Source organism: Rana temporaria, chromosome 2, assembly GCF_905171775.1.
Source record: "Rana temporaria chromosome 2, aRanTem1.1, whole genome shotgun sequence".
In the NCBI taxonomy this organism is placed as follows: domain Eukaryota; kingdom Metazoa; phylum Chordata; class Amphibia; order Anura; family Ranidae; genus Rana; species Rana temporaria.
In genome coordinates this window covers 22,750,790-22,769,917 of record NC_053490.1, presented here as the reverse complement: position 1 = coordinate 22,769,917, position 19,128 = coordinate 22,750,790, and the positions used below count along the sequence as shown (strand labels likewise).

Genomic DNA, 19,128 nt, shown 5'->3' with positions numbered 1-19,128 from the left:
TTTCGATCCCCACTGTACTGTCAGTGAGTAAAGCGGTGATGTGGCAGCCTTTTTTGGGGGCATCAGATTGGCCCTGGGGGGGTGGCTGTGTCAATTTCATTCCGGGACACTGTATTGTCCTGGAATAAAGGTGCACAGGACAGACCTGCAAAATGCGGGACTGTCCCGGGCAATCCGGGACACGTGGTCACCCTAGTTGAATTGTAAGTCTGTTAATTTTCTGCACATTTTCACAGGCAAGTTGTACACTTGCAGAGCACTTGAAGCACAAGTCCTAGTTGACACGTTTCCAATTTGTAATAAATTTGTGTGGCAAGTCTCTAGCAAGAGCAAAGTTTCAGTGGTGAGTCTACAGCAAGAGCCCTGCAAGTCTACAGCATGAAAATTCAGCCACAGTGACCCCCTGTGGTGGGATGACTATTGAACAACATAACTGAACCAGAACTTGCAGCAGACTTGCAGAATATTTGCAAAGAAAGTTGATCTCGAGTCATGCAATGCCGACTTGCTGCAATTGTGCAACAAACTTGTGAAGCCTGGCAAGTCTAGCAACAGCTTAGCAAGTCATTTTCAAACTTTCAGCACAATTGCTTGCTATCTGGGTTATTACTATATATGCGGCATAACTGCATTACGGTAATACATTGGCTTTAAATTACATTCTGCAGAGAACTGCTTAGAAAAAATAATGTCATAGTGAAGTTCCTTCTCTCTTGTAACGCATTGGCCAACTTATAACTTTTCTAGCCTGTCTTGCGCTTATACTTCATGGTGATGATGAGCTTATAGAAATGTCCAGATGGCAATCGAGATTTTTGTTAAACCCAGATGGGAATGGAGCCTGGAAATCCCCTTTCAGTAAATAGGCTAGCCATATCTTAACTTTCTCGTAATAGTTTTTCATCAGTCTCCCGCATGCCAATGTCAGATGAAATGCCTAGGACAAGGAAGTGTTGCTTTAAGTCTTCTCAGTTCTATATTTTTCTGGAGAGGTCAAGATGTGTAGTTAAAGAGGATTTGAGGGGCACAGATTGGGAAGCCTTTCGATTTTATCTTTCTAACTTCTATTTGACACACAATAAAAATAAAAAAAAAGTGGAAGTAGAAGATAATATCATATGCTCCATACTATTTTTCACTTCTGCTGTATTTTATGATGTTTCTTTTTGGTACTGAGAGTTGGTTCGACTTTATATAGCCCTTTTAAACTCTATTTCAGGTCTTTGATATTCCTTACATAGTCGATCAGTGGCAGTAGGAACCAAAGCAGGGAACAGCTGGTGTGACTGTATAGTGGAATGCAGTCTAGCAACATTAAAGTGAACCTTTCAGAAATGTTAAAAATCTGCGAAAAATCCTAAATGTGCCAATATATAACAGTATAACTAAAATAAAAAATAAATAAAAAGTGTTCCGTCCTTAACCACTTCCCGCCCGGTCAATAGACAATTGACGTCCGGGAAGTGGTTGTGAAATCCTGACTGGACGTCTATTGACGTCCAGCCAGGATAACATGCCGGCGCGCGCCCGTGGGGGCACGCAGCGCGGCGATCGGTGATGCTGGGTGTCAGTCTGGCACCCTGCATCTCCGATCTCGATAAAGAGCCTCTGGCGGAGGCTTTTTACCATGTGATCAGCCATGTCCAATCATGGATGAACATGATGTAAACAGGAAGAGCCATTGATCGGCTCTTCCTCACTTGCGTATGATAGACGCGAGTAGAGGAGAGCCGATCGACCGCTCTCCTGACAGGGGGGGTTCGCGCTGATTGTTTATTGTATGTTTTGATTTAATAAAACTATATCTTTTACACTCCAATTGTATTTCATTACCCAAGTTCATTAGTACCGCAATAGTCCAAACGGCCCACCCCCTCTTGGCTCTCTGGTTTGGGGACCTTAGACCCAATTTTTTCTATATCAAAATTTCAGGATGATGGTACCTTTTATATTATGTTTATATGTTACTACTTTAGAGGCTATACTTTAAATCATACGCCAAACAACATACCTGTACTTCATTTCGTGCAACAGACGGCATGCACTAATTGGCCAGAGGAAGAGCCAATCAGCGGTTCCGGCCACCCATAATCGCCCCACAGAGTGGCAGAATAGGGATTTGCCTATGTAAACAAGGCAAATCCCTGTTCTGAAAGGGAAGAACACAGAGATCTGATAAACAGGAACACGGATCTCTGTGTTCATCCAGTGACTCCATCCCCCACACAGTTAGCAAGCATCCCCTAGGGACACACTCAACCCTTTGATCACTCCTGATGTTAACCCCTTCCCTGTCAGTGTCATTAGTACAATAAGGACTAGTTTACACTTGCTTAAAAACATGGCTTCGGACAGGCTTTGTTAAAGCTCTCGGAACGCCAGTCAAAACTCCTGTCACTAAATAAAATGGTTAGCTTACAGTCCTGTTTACACCTTGCTTTTGCTTAGTGCTTCAGAGGGCATCAATGAGGCTTTGATGGGGCTTTGATGAGCCTTTGGTGGGGCTTTGTGGGGCTTTAATGAATCTTCGGTGGGGCTTTAATAGGAGCTTTGCCATAGACTTCTATGGAGGCTTTGAAGACGCTTTGAAGCACTACTAAAGCGACATGGGGGATAATTTTGGAAGCGAAGTTGAAGCAAATAAAAGCAAAAGCAGGTGTAAACAGGACTGTAAACGAATTGTTTTTTTTTTTACTGACATGGGCTTTGACTGGCATTTTAGAGAGCTTTAACAAAGCCTGTCTGAAGCCTTGATTTGAAGCAAGTGTAAACTAGCCCTCAGGCTAGGTTCACACTGCTGCGAATTCAAAATCGCTGTAAAATCGCGATTTTACTGCGATTTTGCGGCTGCGGTTTTGCCGCGATTTTGCTGCGATTTTGCCCTGATTTCGGCCGCTATTTTAGAGACATCTATGCAGGGTTCAATGTAAATCGCAGCCCGAAATCGCAAAAAGTAGTACAGGAACTACTTTTTGAAATCGGTGCAGCGCCGCAGATGCGGCGTCGCACCAATTAGGACGGTGCCATTGCCGACAATTGCCGGCAAATGCAGCCGATTTGAGATGCGATTTGACATGTGAAATCGCATCTCAAATCGTACCAAATCGTACCCAGTGTGAACCTGGGCTCAATGTGTGTTGAAGCCGAAGCAAGTTTAAATGAGCCCTAACAGCATATTTTTAGCACTCTTCACTGCAATAATGTCACTGGTTCCCAAAAAAGTGTCAGTTAGATGTCCAATTTGTCCGCCGTAATGTTGTAGTCCCACTAAAAATCCTGGATCACCATTAGTAGCAAAATAAATACAAAAAAAAGCCATAAAAATTGCCAATAGTTTGTAGACGTGATAACTTTTGCGCAAACCAATTACCATATTTATCGGCGTATACCCTGAAAAACAGGGCAAAATTGTGGGTGCGCGATATACGCTGATACCCGCTTCCTGCGCTTAGTTTGAATGCCTGCGCCGACATATACCGAGCGCAGTACACTCGGGTACATTCGGCCAGGCTCGGCTTCGCTCGTAGTCTGTGACTCTGTGACGTTTATGCGTAAGAAGCCGAGTGTGGCCGAATATACCCGAGTGTACTGCGCTCGGTATATGTCGGCGGAGGCTTCAAACTGAGCGCGGGAAGCGGGGTTTCGACGCGGAGAAGCCGGGAGGACACCACCGAGGCCGCAGACGGACGCCGGACCGGACGAGGCCGCCGATGGACGCCGGACAAGACACCAAAACTGTAAGTAGTAAAATGTAATAAAATGTTTTTTTACAGGATTTTAGGGTCAACATTAGGGGTGTGTGCTATACGCCGGAGCGTGCAATACCCCGATAAATACGGTAAAACACGCTTATTGAGATTTTTTTTTTACCAAAAATATGTAGCAGACTACATATTGGCCTAAATAGGGGAAGAAATTTGATTTTTACATTTTCTTTTTATTGGATGTGTATTATAGCAGAAAGCAAAACATATTTAAATTATTATTATTAGGGTTGTCCCGATACCGATACCAGTATCGGTATCGGGACCGATACTGAGCATTTGCGGGAGTACTTGTACTCCCGCAAATGCCTCCGATGCCAGATCCGATACTACCACCCCCCCATCGCCGCATACCGCAACGGCCCTGCCGCCTATTTAATCAGCGTGCGGGGAACATTACAGCTTTCATTTGAATAGCTGTGTGTTCCGCGCCGCATATAGACAATCCCCCTTGCTCGGGATTGGACGGGTGATCTGTCTATCAAAGTGCAGATCACCCGTCCAATCCCGAGCAAGGGGGAGTGTCTATACGCGGTGCGGAACACACAGCTATTCAAATGAAAGCTGTAATGTTCCCCGCACGCTGATTAACTAGGCGGTGGCATCTAGGTATGGGGAGACATGGCTGCATATGTGGGGGGACATGGCTGCATATGTGGGGGGACATGGCTGCATATGTGGGGGACATGGCTGCATATGTGGGGGACATGGCTGCATATGTGGGGGGACATGGCTGCATATGTGGGGGACATGGCTGCATATGTGGGGGACATGGCTGCATATGTGGGGGACATGGCTGCATATGTGGGGGGACATGGCTGCATATGTGGGGGGACATGGCTGCATATGTGGGGGACATGGCTGCATATGTGGGGGACATGGCTGCATATGTGGGGGGACATGGCTGCATATGTGGGGGGACATGGCTGCATATGTGGGGAACATGGCTGCATATGTGGGGGGACATGGTTGCATATGTGGGGGACATGGCTGCATATGTGGGGACATGGCTGCATATGTGGGGGACATGGCTGCATATATGGGGGACATTTAAAAAAAAGTATCGGTAATCGGTATCAGCGAGTACTTGAAAAAAAGTATCGGTACTTGTACTCGGTCCTAAAAAAGTGGTATCGGGACAACCCTAATAATTATTATTATTATGTTTTGGTTTGCCTGGTGTTTTGTGTTGACATGCACTGGGCACACAGAAATAGGTTCATACGCATCTAAAAAGGAATGTGCTGAAAAGCAATACCTTGAACATGTATTACACATGTACTCTAACAGAGAAGTAAAAGTGTTTTTAGACTTGTTAAAATATGGGCAGATGCTTAAAAAACCTAAAAGAACAGCATTGTAGCGGTAAAAGTAAGAGAGCTTTTAACACGCACCTGTATCATTAGCTGAGTAAATTTCAAGCAAACACTCTTGCTAAATAATAACCCCCGACTGACAGAAAGAAGAATTATTTAAAAAGAAAAAAAAAAAAAATCTTTCATACATATTGTTCCCGTGTTTACATCTCATGTCAACATCTGCCGCCGACTTTGATATTTGAATTTTTTTCGCTGTCAGAAATATCCTCCAAATTTAAATTCCATCCAAAGTCATCAAAGGCCCCAGCTGTGTCTCTCAAAAGATGCAGAACTCAAGAAACAAGCCCAACACATCGCAGGGAACCTTCTCAGATCAGGCTTTCAAAACCGCAGCTGAGTTCTGTCAAGAATGTTATTTTTTTTTTGTTGTTTTTTTTTTTTTTTTTTTGGTTGATCCTTGTCAGAAACAGCAACACCTCCTCAACAAGAGCCCTAACAAGCCAGAGCTTCAAAGGTGTTCCATGTCTACTCATTAGTTACTAATTGAAAGGTTGCCCGGGCTATTTTTTACCTAAAAAAAAAATAAAAAAAAAATAAAAAGAACGGACAGGCCGAGCCAAAAGTTGCAGAGCGAATTATGTGAGAACCAAAACAAAAGGCTTTCTTTCACGCCGGTGGTTCTGACCAGCCTCCTAAGCTGTGACGGACATGCTGGTTTTCTTTTCAATGGCGTATCTTCTATCGAACACAAGAAAAGACAAAAATGAAGTTGAGAAGGACTTGACGTCCGTAACGGCCAAATTCGGCCGGCAATTTGTATTCTTGCCTTTAACAGGAGAAAAGCTTGTAATATTTCCCCTTTCTCTGTGGCCTCTGTGAATGACATCTGACGGACTAAAAACGACCGAGCTGGCTTGTTAGCGAGGCTGGTTTTCTGAAAATGTTATACAGTACGTATCCCCAAACCCCAAATCAAAGACATTAACCACTTAAGGACCGGACCAATAGGCTGCCTAAAGACCCAAGGTGTTTTTACAGTTCGGGACTGCGTCGCTTTAACAGGCAATTGCGCGGTCGTGCGACGTGGCTCCCAAACAAAATTGGCGTCCTTTTTTCCCCACAAATAGAGCTTTCTTTTGGTGGTATTTGATCACCTCTGCGGTTTCTATTTTTTGCGCTATAAACAAAAATAGAGCGACAATTTTGAAAAAAATGCAATATTTTTTACTTTTTGCTATAATAAATATCCCCCAAAAACATATATAACAATTTTTTTTCCCTCAGTTTAGGCCGATACGTATTCTTGTACCTATTTTTGGTAAAAAAAATCGCAATAAGCGTTTATCGATTGGTTTGCGCAAAATGTATAGCGTTTACAAAATAGAGGATAGTTTTATTGCATTTTTATTAATTATTTTTGTTTTACTACTAATGGCGGCGATCAGCGATTTTTTTCGTGACTGCGACATTATGGCGGACATTTCAGACAATTTTGACACATTTTTGGGACCATTGTCATTTTCACAGCAAAAAATGCATTTAAATTGCATTCTTTATTGTGAAAATGACAGTTGCAGTTGGGGAGTTAACCACAGGGGGCGCTGTAGGATTTAGTGTACACTTAGTGTGTGTTTACAACTGTAGGGGGGTGTGGCTGTAGGAATGACGTCATCGATCGAGTCTCCCCTATAAAGGGGATCACTCGATCGATGCAGCGCCATAGTGAAGCACGGGGAAGCTGTGCTTACATACGGCTCTCCCCGTTCTTCAGCTCCGGGGAGCGGTCGCAACGGAGCGGCTATAAACAAATAGCCGCGCCGTCGTCCCGGATCGCTCCCCGAGGGAACCCGACCGCCGCGTGTAGCGGGGGGGGTCCCGATCGGACCCCTGACCCACGTCTAGGCAGGGACGTACAGGTACGCCAATGTGCCTGTACGTGCCATTCTGCCGACGTATATGTACATGCGGCAGTCGGGAAGTGATTACAGTGGAGGTTCACCTGGAAATGTTAATTTTTAACATTAGATTGATGCTCATTTTGTGAAGGGGAATCGGGTAGTTTTTTTAAAAACAAAGCAGTACTTACCGTTTTAGAGAGCGATCTTCTCCGCCGCTTCCGGGTATGGTCTTCGGGACTGGGCGTTCCTATTTGATTGACAGGCTTCCGACGGTCGCATCTATCGCGTCACGATTTTCCGAAAGTAGCCGAACGTCGGTGCGCAGGCGCCGTATAGAGCGGCACCGATGTTCGGCTTCTTTCGGCTACTCGTGACGCGATAGATGCGACCGTCTGAAGCCTGTCAATCAAATAGGAACGCCCAGTCCCGCAGCCCATACCCGGAAGCGGCGGAGAAGATCGCTCTCTAAAACGGTAAGTACTGCTTCGATTTTAAAAAAACTACCCGATTCCCCTTGACAAAATGAGCATGAATCTAATGTTAAAAAAAAAAATGTCGGGTGAACTCCCGCTTTAACCACTTGCCAACCGGCCTCTAGTAAAAATATGTAATTTGTTTGACGTTAAATATCGGGGGTATGGCAGTAGCTAGCTACTATAGGTGATACTCTTTAACCACTTCAGCCCCAGACCATATTGCTGGTCAAAGACCAGAGCACTTTTGCGATTCGGCACTGCGTCACTTTAACTGACAATTGCGCGGTCGTGCGACGTGGCTCCCAAACAAAATTGGCGTCCTTTTTTTCCCATAAATAGAGCTTTCTTTTGGTGGTATTTGATCACCTCTGCGGTTTTTAGTTTTTGCGCTATAAACAAAAATAGAGCGACAATTTTGAAAAAAATTAATATTTTTTTTACTTTTTACCAAAATAAATATCCCCCAAAAATATATAAAAAAAACATTTTTGTTCCTCAGTTTAGGCCGATACGTATTCTTTTACATATTTTTCGTAAAAAAAAAATCGCAATAAGCATTTATTGATTGGTTTGCGCAAAAGTTATAGCGTTTACAAAATAGGGGGTAGTTTTATGGCATTTTTATTAATATTTTTTTTTACTAGTAATGGCGGCGATCAGTGATTTTTTTTCGGTACTGCGACATTATGGTGGACACTTCGGACACTTTTGACACATTTTTGGGACCATTGGCATTTTATAGCGATCAGTGCTATAGAAACGCATTGATTACTATAAAAATGCCACTGGCAGGGAAGGGGTTAACACTAGGGGACGGGGAAGGGGTTAAGTATGTTCCCTGGGTGTGTTCTAACTGTAGGGGGGTGGCCTCACTAGGGGAAATGACTGATCGCTGTTCATACATTGTTCAGGCATTTTTCCCCTGACAGGACCGGGAGCTGTGTGTTTACACACACAGCTCCCGGTCCCCGCTCTGTAACGAGCGATTGCAGTTGCGCGGCGCGCGCCCCTAGTGGCTGCTTTGCGAGGTGACGTTATACTACGTGCTCTCGCGCAGGGGAGCCGACCTGTCGCAATAGAACTGCGGCGGCTGGTCGGCATGTAGTTAAAGGGGTTGTAAAGGTACACATTTTCTTTTCCTAAATAGCTTCCTTTACCTTAGTGCAGTCCTCCTTCACTTACCTCATCCTTCCATTTTGCTTTTAAATGTCCTTATAAATGTCCTCACTTCCTGTTCTTCTGTCTGTAACTCCACACAGTAATGCAAGGCTTTCTCCTTGGTGTGGAGTGTCGTGCTCGCCCCCGTCCCTTGGAATACAGGAGAGTCAGGACGCCCACTAACACACAGCTCCTTTCTCTATCCACAACGTAGAAAGCGTCCTGACTCTCCTGTAGTTCAAGGGAGGGGGCGAGCACGACACTCCACACCGGGAAGAAAGCCTTGCATTACTGCGTGGAGTTACAGACAGAAGAACAGGTAGTGAGGATTTCTCAGAAGAAATAAGGACATTTAAAAGCAAAATGGAAGGATGAGGTAAGTGAAGGAGGACTGCACTAAGGTAAAGGAAGCAATTTAGGAAAAAAAATTGTACCTTTACAACCCCTTTAAGTTAAGTTGTCCCACAGTTGTTTCCCAGGCCTACCTGACCAATTGGTGAACAGGGCCATTTGAAGGAATTTGGGGGCCCCAAGCAAAATGGACATGGAGGGCCCACAACCACCCCACCCCCCGCATGCAAAGCACCCCCAGTTCTTTTTACTCCCCCCGGGCCCCCTCCCTATGTTCTTTTTACGCCCCCCCCGGGCCCCCCCTCCCTACCAGGTCCGTACCGCGTGGCATGAGATTTAGTTTCCTGACTACAAAATTAGGTGGGATACATCATATATATATATATATATATCTTTGAAAGAAATTCCCATCAAGGTGTCAGCTGTATATCGAGTGCTTTTTAGTAAACCAACCTGTCCCTATGTATTTAGTTGGCGCTGATTACACATGATATTCCAATTTGAAGATGTCTTCATCCCCCTGAGGAAGTACAGGACAGAATACGATTGGAAGACGTTGGGGTTTTCCAAGCAGTAGCATACAGTGTTGAGAAATACACTTTGCATTTCTTGCTATCTGCATATGTAAACATTGACATCTCATTTTTTGAATATCATGCATACCAGAGCTCATGTCGTTTTTAATTTATGTTCCATATATATATTTGTATGCAATAAAGAGATTTTTTTGGATATATTTGATCTAGTTAAAAAAAAATTCAGCTGCCTATAGGTCCCTGGGAGCATTTTTTTTCCAATTGTATTCAACTCACTTGGTGTCTTATCTGCATTAAATTTTCCTTAGAACCTGTGTAATTCATGTGTGTTCAGGTTTAAAGGGATGAGGTGGCAACCCTTGTACAGAGAAGAGTAAGGAAAAGATGGCCACCACTCATCTCATTCTCTATGCCTTTGGAAGACTGGAGCGATGTCTGATATCACTTCCGGTTCCTGGGCCAAAGTAAAAAAAATAAAAAATGTTACTTTTTTACTTTTGCTTTTAAAGGTAAATGAGAGATTTGGGATCTTTTTGAACCAGTTTGATGAGGGTGACAGCATGTGTTGGCATCACCATTTGTATTCTCAGGCATGTGACAGGTACCGTATTTATCGCGGTATAACGCGCTCCCGCGTATACCGCGCACCCCTAAAGTTGCCCCGAATCCTGTGGAAAAAACGTTTTTTTTGTACTTACAGTTTTGGTGTCTTGCGCGGCGTCCATCGGTGGCCTCGTCTGGTCCGGCGTCCTTCTGCGGCTTCGGGTGTCCTCTTCGTCGGGTCCGGCGTCCTTCTGCGGCGTCCTCGCGTCCTCCCCGCTCGTTTCCCGCGCCGAGTTTGAATACTGCGCCGACATATACAGAGCGCAGTACACACGTGTATTGTCGGCAATGCTCGGCAACTCTCGCGCTGACGTCCTGTACGTCCAGGACGTGAGCGCGGAAGGAGCCGAGACTGCCAGACTATACCCAAATGTACTGCGCTCGGTATATGTCTGCGCAGTATTCAAAACTGGGCGCGGCAAAGCGTGTATCGGCGTATACCGCGCACCCACGATTTTGCCCTGATTTTCAGGGCAAAAAAGTGTGCGGTATACGCCGATGTGGCCCGTCACATCGTTTTTACTAGCTATTGTAATCTATTTTAGGAATGAGAACTTGGGACTTGTGAAATTCCACTCTTCATTTTTTTTATAATTTTTTATTTATATATCTATTTTTGGTAATGGACACAAAAATTACTCTGCGTGTCTCTCTGTGAGCGGTCACAGTACTTCTTCCTGTGTAGCTGGCCTGGTATGACCTGACATTTATAGTCAATATATCTGAACTTCGGGATAGGTCATGTGATCATTGACAGTTGGCATTTTATACAGTTGCTGTAATGAATCCTATGCATAATCTGTATTATGTTACATTATCTCAGAAATGTGAAGCAGGTTAAACACATAGCAATGTGTCTTTTATTCTTTTTTGTGTTGATAAAGGACACAAGTATGAGTAGGCATTTCCTTCTGTAAGCAGCCATAGTATCCCATCCACAGTGTAAATGGCCCAGTCTGACCTGACATTTCTAGCTGGTATACATGAACTTCAAATGTAACAGCAGGTTATGTCATGTGATTATTTAGCACTGGCATTTTATACGGTTGCAGTGAACACATTAAAGACGATTTAAAGACTAATATCTCTCTGCATTGAGCCCTTTAACCACTTAAGGTCCTTGGGTGTTTTTCAGATTTGGCAGTTTTTTTTTTGCTCGAAAATTACTTAAAACCCCCAAACATTATATATTTTTTTTCTAACACCCTAGAGAATAAAATGACGGTCATTGCAATACTTTTTGTCACACCGTATTTGCGCAGCGGTCTTACAAGCGCACTTATTTTGGAAAAAAAAATCACTTTTTTGAATTAAAAAATAAGACAACAATAAATTTGGCCCAATTTTTTTATATATTGGGAAAGATAATGTTACGCTGAGTAAAATGATACCCAACATGTCACGCTTAAAAATTGCGCCCGCTCGCGGAATGGCGTCAAACTTTTACCCTTAAAAATCTCAATAGGCGACGTTTAAAAAGTTCTATAGGTTGCATCTTTTGAGCTACAGAGGAGGTCTAGGGCTAGAATTATTGCTCTCACTCTAACGATCGCGGTGATACCTCACATGTGTGGTTTGAACACCGTTTTCATATGCGGGCGCTACTCACGTATGCGTTCGCTTCTGCGCGCAAGCTCTTCGGGATGGGGCGCTTTAAAAAAAATGTTTTTGTGTTTTCTTATTTATTTTTATTTATTTTATTATTTTTTTACACTGAAAAAAAAATTATCACTTTTATTCCTATTACAAGGAATGTAAACATCCATTGTAATAGAAAAAAGCATGACAGGTCCTCTTAAATATGAGATCTGGGGTCAAAAAGACCTCAGATCTCATATTTAGACTTAAATGCAAAAAAAAAGGCAAATTTTGTCATTTGAAAAAATGATATTTAAAAAAAAATTGCTTTAAGAAGCATGGGTGGGAGTGACGTTTTGACGTCACTTCCGCCCTGCTATGCTATGGGGACGGGTGGGGGCCATCTTGCCCTCACTCGCATCCCCACACAGTACGTGAAAGGACCCGATCGCCTCCGCCGCCATCGACGGCTCTGGTAAGCGGCGGAGGGCGCGGGAGAGCGGCGGGAGCCCCTCTCCCGCAGCCGATAACAGTGATCTCGAGGAAAATCCGCCGCGGAGACCACCGTTATCGTTTACAGGACCGCTCACGCTAAATATGGATATCTCGGTTGTGGCAGCAGCTGCTGCTGTTACCGAGATATCCATCTTTAAAAAAAAAGGACGTAGATCTGCGTCAGGAGGTACTTAAGTGGTTAAAGAGCACTGCTTAAATGTATATTGTGCAACATTTACTATAAGGCACACATGCATAGAGTAGGGTAGAGGCACAAAATTGCCTGGTGTAGTTCCCCAAACTGGCCACTGGATGTCACCATAGTTAGGCTTGGGAGATCTGTAATGAAAAGTAGGCAGTGTAGTTCCCTAAGTAGCCACTAGAGCTCCACAGTGTAGTGAGTGGGGTGTACCATAGATAGCGAGGAAGTCCCAGTGTCACGTTCAGCTGTCAGACTTGGAGACCAGTAGCTATAGCCGTAGAGAGGCTCCCAGCAAGATAAGCAAATAAGCAGAGCACCCTGGCGAATGAAGCAGGTTCACCCGAAGTGTGGGGTCTAAAGACTAACTGGTATTTACCAAAGCTCCCGATGATGGAGATGGGTTTTATTGCATAATAATACAAGGTCACGCTCCTCAAGATCGCCCCACCAGGAGGTGAGCAACCTGGGGTCCAGTAGCAGATTTAGTGGGTAGGGATCAAGCAGAAGTATAGTCAGTAAACAAGCCAAAAGTCAGTACCAAGTGGTTGCAGGTTGGGATCAAGCAGAAGCATACTCAAGGAACAAGCCAATCACCCCACCAGGAGATGAGCAATCTGGGGTCCAGTATAAGATTTAGCAGATAGGGATCAAGCAGAAGTATAGTCAGTAAACAAACCAAAAGTCAGTACCAAGTGGTTGCAGGTTGGGATCAAGCCGAAGCATAGTCAAGAAACAAGCCAAAGGTCGATAACCATTGGTAGCGGAGATAAGGAAGAAAATGAGCAAGATATCGGCTGGGCAGAGCACAATGACCCGGAACAGGAAGGACATGGCTTAAAACAGGAAGTTCATGGGAGGAGTAAAGAGTTCAAGGTTCACCAGAAACAACAAACAAAGCAAGAAAGTCCAAAGGAGCAGCCAAGGAGCTGTCCAGCACCTCAGGTGGCTCCACAAGAAGAGCCACTGTCTGATGCAGCAGAGGTTGTGGGTTTATTTACTAATCCTGACACCCAGACCTGCCCTTGCCACAATGGTATCTTGGGTAGAGGGTTCTATATAAATAGTCTGCCTAAAGTGTGTTGGTCATGGGAAGCAGTGCAAGAACCAAGGCATACAAAGATATAATCTTTGAGGCTCTAGCTTTTGGGAGTTTCATTGTAGGGCAGAAGCAAGCAAGCAGAGGTGCAGAACTTGTTGGACTACTCATTCCTTGGGTATGGGATGTATGACTCCGGCAAACCCATAAAGGTATGGGCTGGTCATTGACTTGGCTGTCATCACTGGGGTGGATTCAGGTAGCAATTACGTCTGCGTAACCATAGTTACGCAGCGCAATTGCTTAGTTGCGCCGGCGTATCGAGTGCTCCTGATTCAGAGAGCTCGATACGCCGACTGCAGCCTAAGATATGACTGGCATAAGGCTCTTATGCCATCGTATCGTAGGCTGAATTCTTACGCTGGCCGCTAGGTGGCGTTCCCGTAGTGGTCAGCGTATAGTATGCAAATTGCATACTAACGCCGATTCACAACCCTACGCGAGCCCTGCGTACGCAGTTTACGTCGTTTCCGTTCGTCGGGTTCCGCGTAAGGCTGCTCCTGCTATTAGCAGGGGCAGCCAATGCTACGTATACCCGTCGTTCCCGCGTCGCGAATTTAAAATTTAACGTCGTTTGCGTAAGTGAATCGTGAATGGCGCTGGACGCCATTTACGTTCACTTTGAAGCAAATGACGTCCTTGCGACGTCATTTGCCGCAATGCACGTCGGGAAAGTTTCCCGACGGAGCATGCGCACTACTTTCGGTGCGGGAACGCGCCTAATTTAAATGATCCACGCCCCCTACGGGATCATTTAAATTACGCGCCCTTACGCCGGACAGTTTTAGGCTCCATTCACATCTAGGCGGACGAAATCGTGGGGTTTTGTCGCCGCAAATCGCGGTACAAATAGCGGCGTTTTGTACCGCGATTTGCGGCGACAAAACGCCGGTATTGTCCGCCCAGATGTACCCCAGAATGACCCCCTCTATGGAGATGCTTCCCATCTCCTAGCCGAAACGCCGAAAGACGCCTGAAAAAAAAGTCTGGGACCTTTTTTCAGGCGATAGGCGTCAGGCGTCCGGCGTTCGGCGTGGAGATGTGAACCATCTCCATAGAGGGACATGTATTTCCAGCCCTCTGGCGGCAGCGGAGTAGCGCTACAGGCGTAAAAACGCCTAGATGTGAATGCGGTCTTAAGGAGCGCCCGCGCAAATTACGTAGCTACTGCTTCATGAATGAAGCGTAGCGCAGATAATTTGCGTAGGCGCAGGGTAAAAACGGTACGCTGCGCCTCCGTAAGAAGTGTGCAGCGGTACCTGAATCTACCCCACTGCTTTTACCTGTTTGCAAGTTAAGGAGTATGTTGTTGCTGTTGGGAATGACTGAAAAGTGTTTTAAAAGGGAAAAGTAGGGCCCAAAATATTCAAAAGAAGAGTGAAGATCTACTTTCACATAAAGTTTACCTAAATCAGGACAGGCAGGAGGGCTGTCAGTATAGTAAATGCAATATTAATAAACTATAATAATAGTAGTAATAAACAATAGTAAACTTTTTTTCCCATCTCTTTTATACTGAAAACGTCACAGTTTAGTTTTCCTTAAAATTTCCCCTAATGAGGTCCCCCCTCCTGTCCCAGGCCCCACAGCAGCTGCATGGGCCACTATGGCCATTGTTACACCACTGTTTACAGCTATTTTCTTTTTAAGGTAATCCTAGATAATCTGATGTCTAGAGGGACATGGATGCCGTCCTGGTCATGTGATCCAGTTGCTGCAGCAACCAGAAATGTTCACTCGCACCCCTTGGTATGTCTAAGACAAACAGCCATTGATTTGCGGTTGAAACAAGAAAGCAGCCTTGCCATTGCGTTACTGGAGCTTAGCAATTAAGAAAGCCACTCTTCTCATGAAAGCAATCCCACGGGACTCTTTTCAGTGCACTTGTGCCTTGCCCTTTGCATGTAATAATCTGGCTTAATTAAGCATGCATCTGACGGAAAATGTTTGTGCAATATTGTCTTCGAGGAACCCATTAAACATTGATAATCTGGTTTCCAAAGCCACCAGCATGCATGCAAAGTAACGGCCGGCCCTTTTTATTGTCAAAATAGCTTTATAATTGATTTTTATGCTTCCGCAGCAATACCATTCATGCAAATGATGATGTGTGCAGTATTTTATTACAGACGATGATCGAATGGATAGTTAATTATTTCCTTTTATTGTTTGGATGGACAAAAGGAATCATAATGAGCGTGATGGACGAGGCAGAGAAAAATGAAGAGAGAATAGAAAAAGAAAGAAAAAAAAAGAAAGGAAGAGAGGAGAGAATGAGCAAGGCTCCATGAACACTGGAAGCTAAAAAAAAGCTATAAAAAACGCCAGTAGCTTTGCAGGAAGCCTTTCAACGTTTTTCAGTGTAGTGTTTTTTTCCTTTTTCAATGGATAAAAAAAATGCAAAAAAATGCTGGCGAGCAGCGTTTTTCGGCGTTTTGCGTTTTTTTTGCGTTTTTCCCCACCGAAAAACTGCACTTTGACCGCGATTTTTGGGCGTTTAGAAAAAAGCCCATAATCTCCACTGCTCATTAACGCTAATAAACTTCCATGTGTGCGTGGACACATAGGCTAACATAGAGTGCAGTTTATGGGCTTTTAAAAAAAAAAAACACCAAAACGCCAATAAAGTGCAGTTTATGAGCTTCAGTGTGCATGGAGCCTTAAGAAAAATGGGAGACAAATGGAAGACAGGAAGGAAGAAGAAAGGAAAGAGAAGGGGTAAAGGAATGAGAAAAGGTGAAATTTATTTGAAAAGGGAAGAAGGGCAGGGAAAATGAACAGGAAAAAGGGAAAGGAAATTAAATGAGGAAACATAAATAAAAAGGAGAAAGAGAAAAGTAAAATAAAAGGGAAACAGAGAAGGGAAAGGAAAGGGTAAAATAAAATCAAAATGAGGCAAAGGTGAAGAGAAAGGAAAATGAAAAAGGGGAGAGGGGTGAAAGGAAAGAAAAACAAAAATAAATTAAGGAAGGGTGAAGAGAAAGGAAAACAAAAATGGGACAGGGAAAAAGGAAAAGGTAACATGGGGAAATGGAAAAAGAAGGAAGAAAATAAAAGAGAAAAAAAGAAAGGGAAAAGAAAAGGGGAACAGAGGAATGGGTAAGGGGGCAGGAAAATAAAAAGAGGATGGGAGAAGGGAAAGTAAAACAAAAAGTGGACAGGGGTGAAGAGAAAGGAAAAAGGGGAGAGGGGTGAAAGGAAAGAAAAACAAAAATAAATTAAGGAAGGGAGAAGAGAAAGGAAAACAAAAATGGAACAGGGAAAAAGGAAAAGGAAACATGGGGAAATAGAAAAAGAAGGAAGAAAATAAAAGAAAGAAAAAAAGAAAGGGAAAAGAAAAGGGGAACAGAGGAATGGGTAAGGGGGCAGGAAAATAAAAAGAGGATGGGAGAAGGGAAAGTAAAACAAAAAGTGGACAGGGGTGAAGAGAAAGGAAAAAGGGGAGAGGGGTGAAAGGAAAGAAAAACAAAAATAAATTAAAGCGGAGGTTCACCCAAAACCACAACTTTGTACCATCCAAACTAGCATACTAGCATCAGCTACAGTATGCCTTTTTTTTTTTTTGTGCTGTACTTATGGTTTAATCCATAAGTTTCGTTTCAGACACCCGCGGGGAATGGGCGTTCCTATGAAGAGTGGAACATGATTGACGGCCGGCTATGGCGCGTCACACATTCCGAAAATAGCCGGAGTAGGACTCGGCTCTTCACGGCGCTATACGACGCCTGCGCACAGACTAGGAGCTGACAGCGCAGGCGCCGTATATGTCCGCATCCTATTTCGGCTTTTTTTGGAAGGCATGACGCGCCATAGCTGGAGTCAATCATGTACCCCTCTTCATAGGAACGCCCATTTCCCGGCCAGAGTCTGAAACGAAAGTTACGGATTAAACCGTAAGTACAACGCAAAAAAAAAGGCATACTGTAGCTGACGCTAGTATGCTAGTTTGTATGGTAGATAAAGATTTTTTTTTTTTTTAGGGTGAACCCCCGCTTTAAGGAAGGGTGAAAAGAGAGGAAAACAAAAATGGAACAGGGAAAAGGAAAAGGTAACATGGGGGAATGGAAAAAGAAGGAAGAAAATAAAAGAAAGAAAAAAGGAAAGGGAAAAGAAAAGGGAAACAGAGGAATTGGTAAGGGCCAGGGGAAAAGGAAAGGAGATAGAAAAAAGGAACGGAGAAAAGAAAAAGGGAACAAGGAAAAGGGGGGAAAAAAGAAAGGAAATAGGACTGAAAAAGGAGAGAGGGGGACGGGGAAGGGAGGGTCAAGGAAAATACAAATTTAACAGTGGAAAAGAAAATTGACAGTTTGTTTTTATTGATAAAGTTACTCCCGCATCTTCTCAATGGTTTCTTCCTTGTATTTGCCCTTCTCTTTGCCAACTTGGCGAGACTTGGCTTGGCGTTCCAAGATCTTCTTGCGATTCTTGTCAAGCTTTAGCCTGGTGACCACCACCTTGTTGGGGTGGATATGAACATAGACAGCGGTGCCGTTAGCTTTTCCACGCTGCACACGTTCAGTGTAGATGATGTATTCCTTTCTGTACACCTGGACAACTTTGCCAATTTGCTGACCTTTGTAGTGTCCACGAACGACCTGCACTTCATCGTCCTTGCAGATGGGCATAGAGCGAACGTTGTACTTTTGCCTCAACTCCTCGGAGAGGGGAGAGGACATAATCTTTCTGTCCCCAGGACAGGAAAAGAGGGAACATTTCACTAGCCAAATTTCGATTAGCCATAAAACCTGATAGGGGTTCTGACCTATTTCCATTTTTTCTAGAACTAAAATAAATATGTTTTGGGTAGAGATACACTTGGGTATGAAAAGGAAAGGGAAAAGAAAAAGAGAAAATAAATGAGAAACGGAAAGGGAAAAGGAAAGAAAATATTATTGTAAAAATTAAATAGAAAAGGATAGGAGAATGAGAAAGTGTTACGATATTTACCCATGACAGGTGATCTCTAATGCCTCGTTTCCACAGTTTGGAACAGTTAGAATGGTCCGGTCTATTCAGGTGAGCGTTTCCAATGCAAGTCGGACCGTCAGGGGCCATACAGGGTTTAGAAAAAAATGCCTAGCGTGTCCACCAATCAGTGGAATGTATTGTAGCTTCGCCCTAACCGTACCGTTCCATTTTCTATGGCCCCACATCTGAAGCAGGACCCAGAATGGTGTGGTACGGTTCGGTTTTATGGCACACTTTCATAATGGAAACACCCAAAATAGCGTACCGAACCGAACCGTACCGAACCGATCCGCTCAGTAGAAACGAGGCAAAAGTGGCATCTTGGTCTTCACCAGAGCACCCCCCCACCCCAGGGGTGATGAGCTTGTAGGCAGGTGCAGCCTACTTTCTCTACTGTAGATGGCGCTCATCTATAGCAACAGTACAGTTGGAGAGGACGGTGAGGGAAACATGGTTCCTCTGTGGCTTCCTGGGTCACTTGGGAAGCTATACAGTTTGATGCTGCTACCCAATTTGACTCTTGCAGCCATCTTGGATCAGGCAGAACCTATTTAAGCCCCTGGGAAATGAGATTGGATATAAACAGGTAAAGTAACTGTAACTGCCTAAAAGGTTTCATCTGGAGTTAAGCTTTAATTTGTTAGTCACTTTTACAAAGGCCATCTAAATCTACTAGTCCATTTA

At 44.1% G+C, this 19,128-nt stretch overlaps 2 protein-coding genes across 2 annotated transcripts in view; one reads left to right on the top strand and one right to left on the bottom strand.

Moving 5' to 3' along the window:
* Positions 1–19,128, top strand: part of LOC120928899 (teneurin-4-like) — a 527,362-nt gene that overhangs the window by 399,890 nt on the left and 108,344 nt on the right. The window lies entirely within an intron of this gene.
* LOC120928195 (60S ribosomal protein L26-like) lies at positions 17,788–18,248 on the bottom strand. Its single transcript, XM_040339305.1, has one exon. The coding sequence runs from the start codon at positions 18,246–18,248 to the stop codon at positions 17,802–17,804; it is 447 nt and encodes a 148-aa protein (XP_040195239.1). The 3' UTR covers positions 17,788–17,801.

Bases quoted from the DNA above. Each gene is read 5' to 3' on its own strand.
- LOC120928195 (XM_040339305.1), bottom strand. From the start codon at position 18,248: ATGGAAATAGGTCAGAACCCCTATCAGGTTTTATGGCTAATCGAAATT.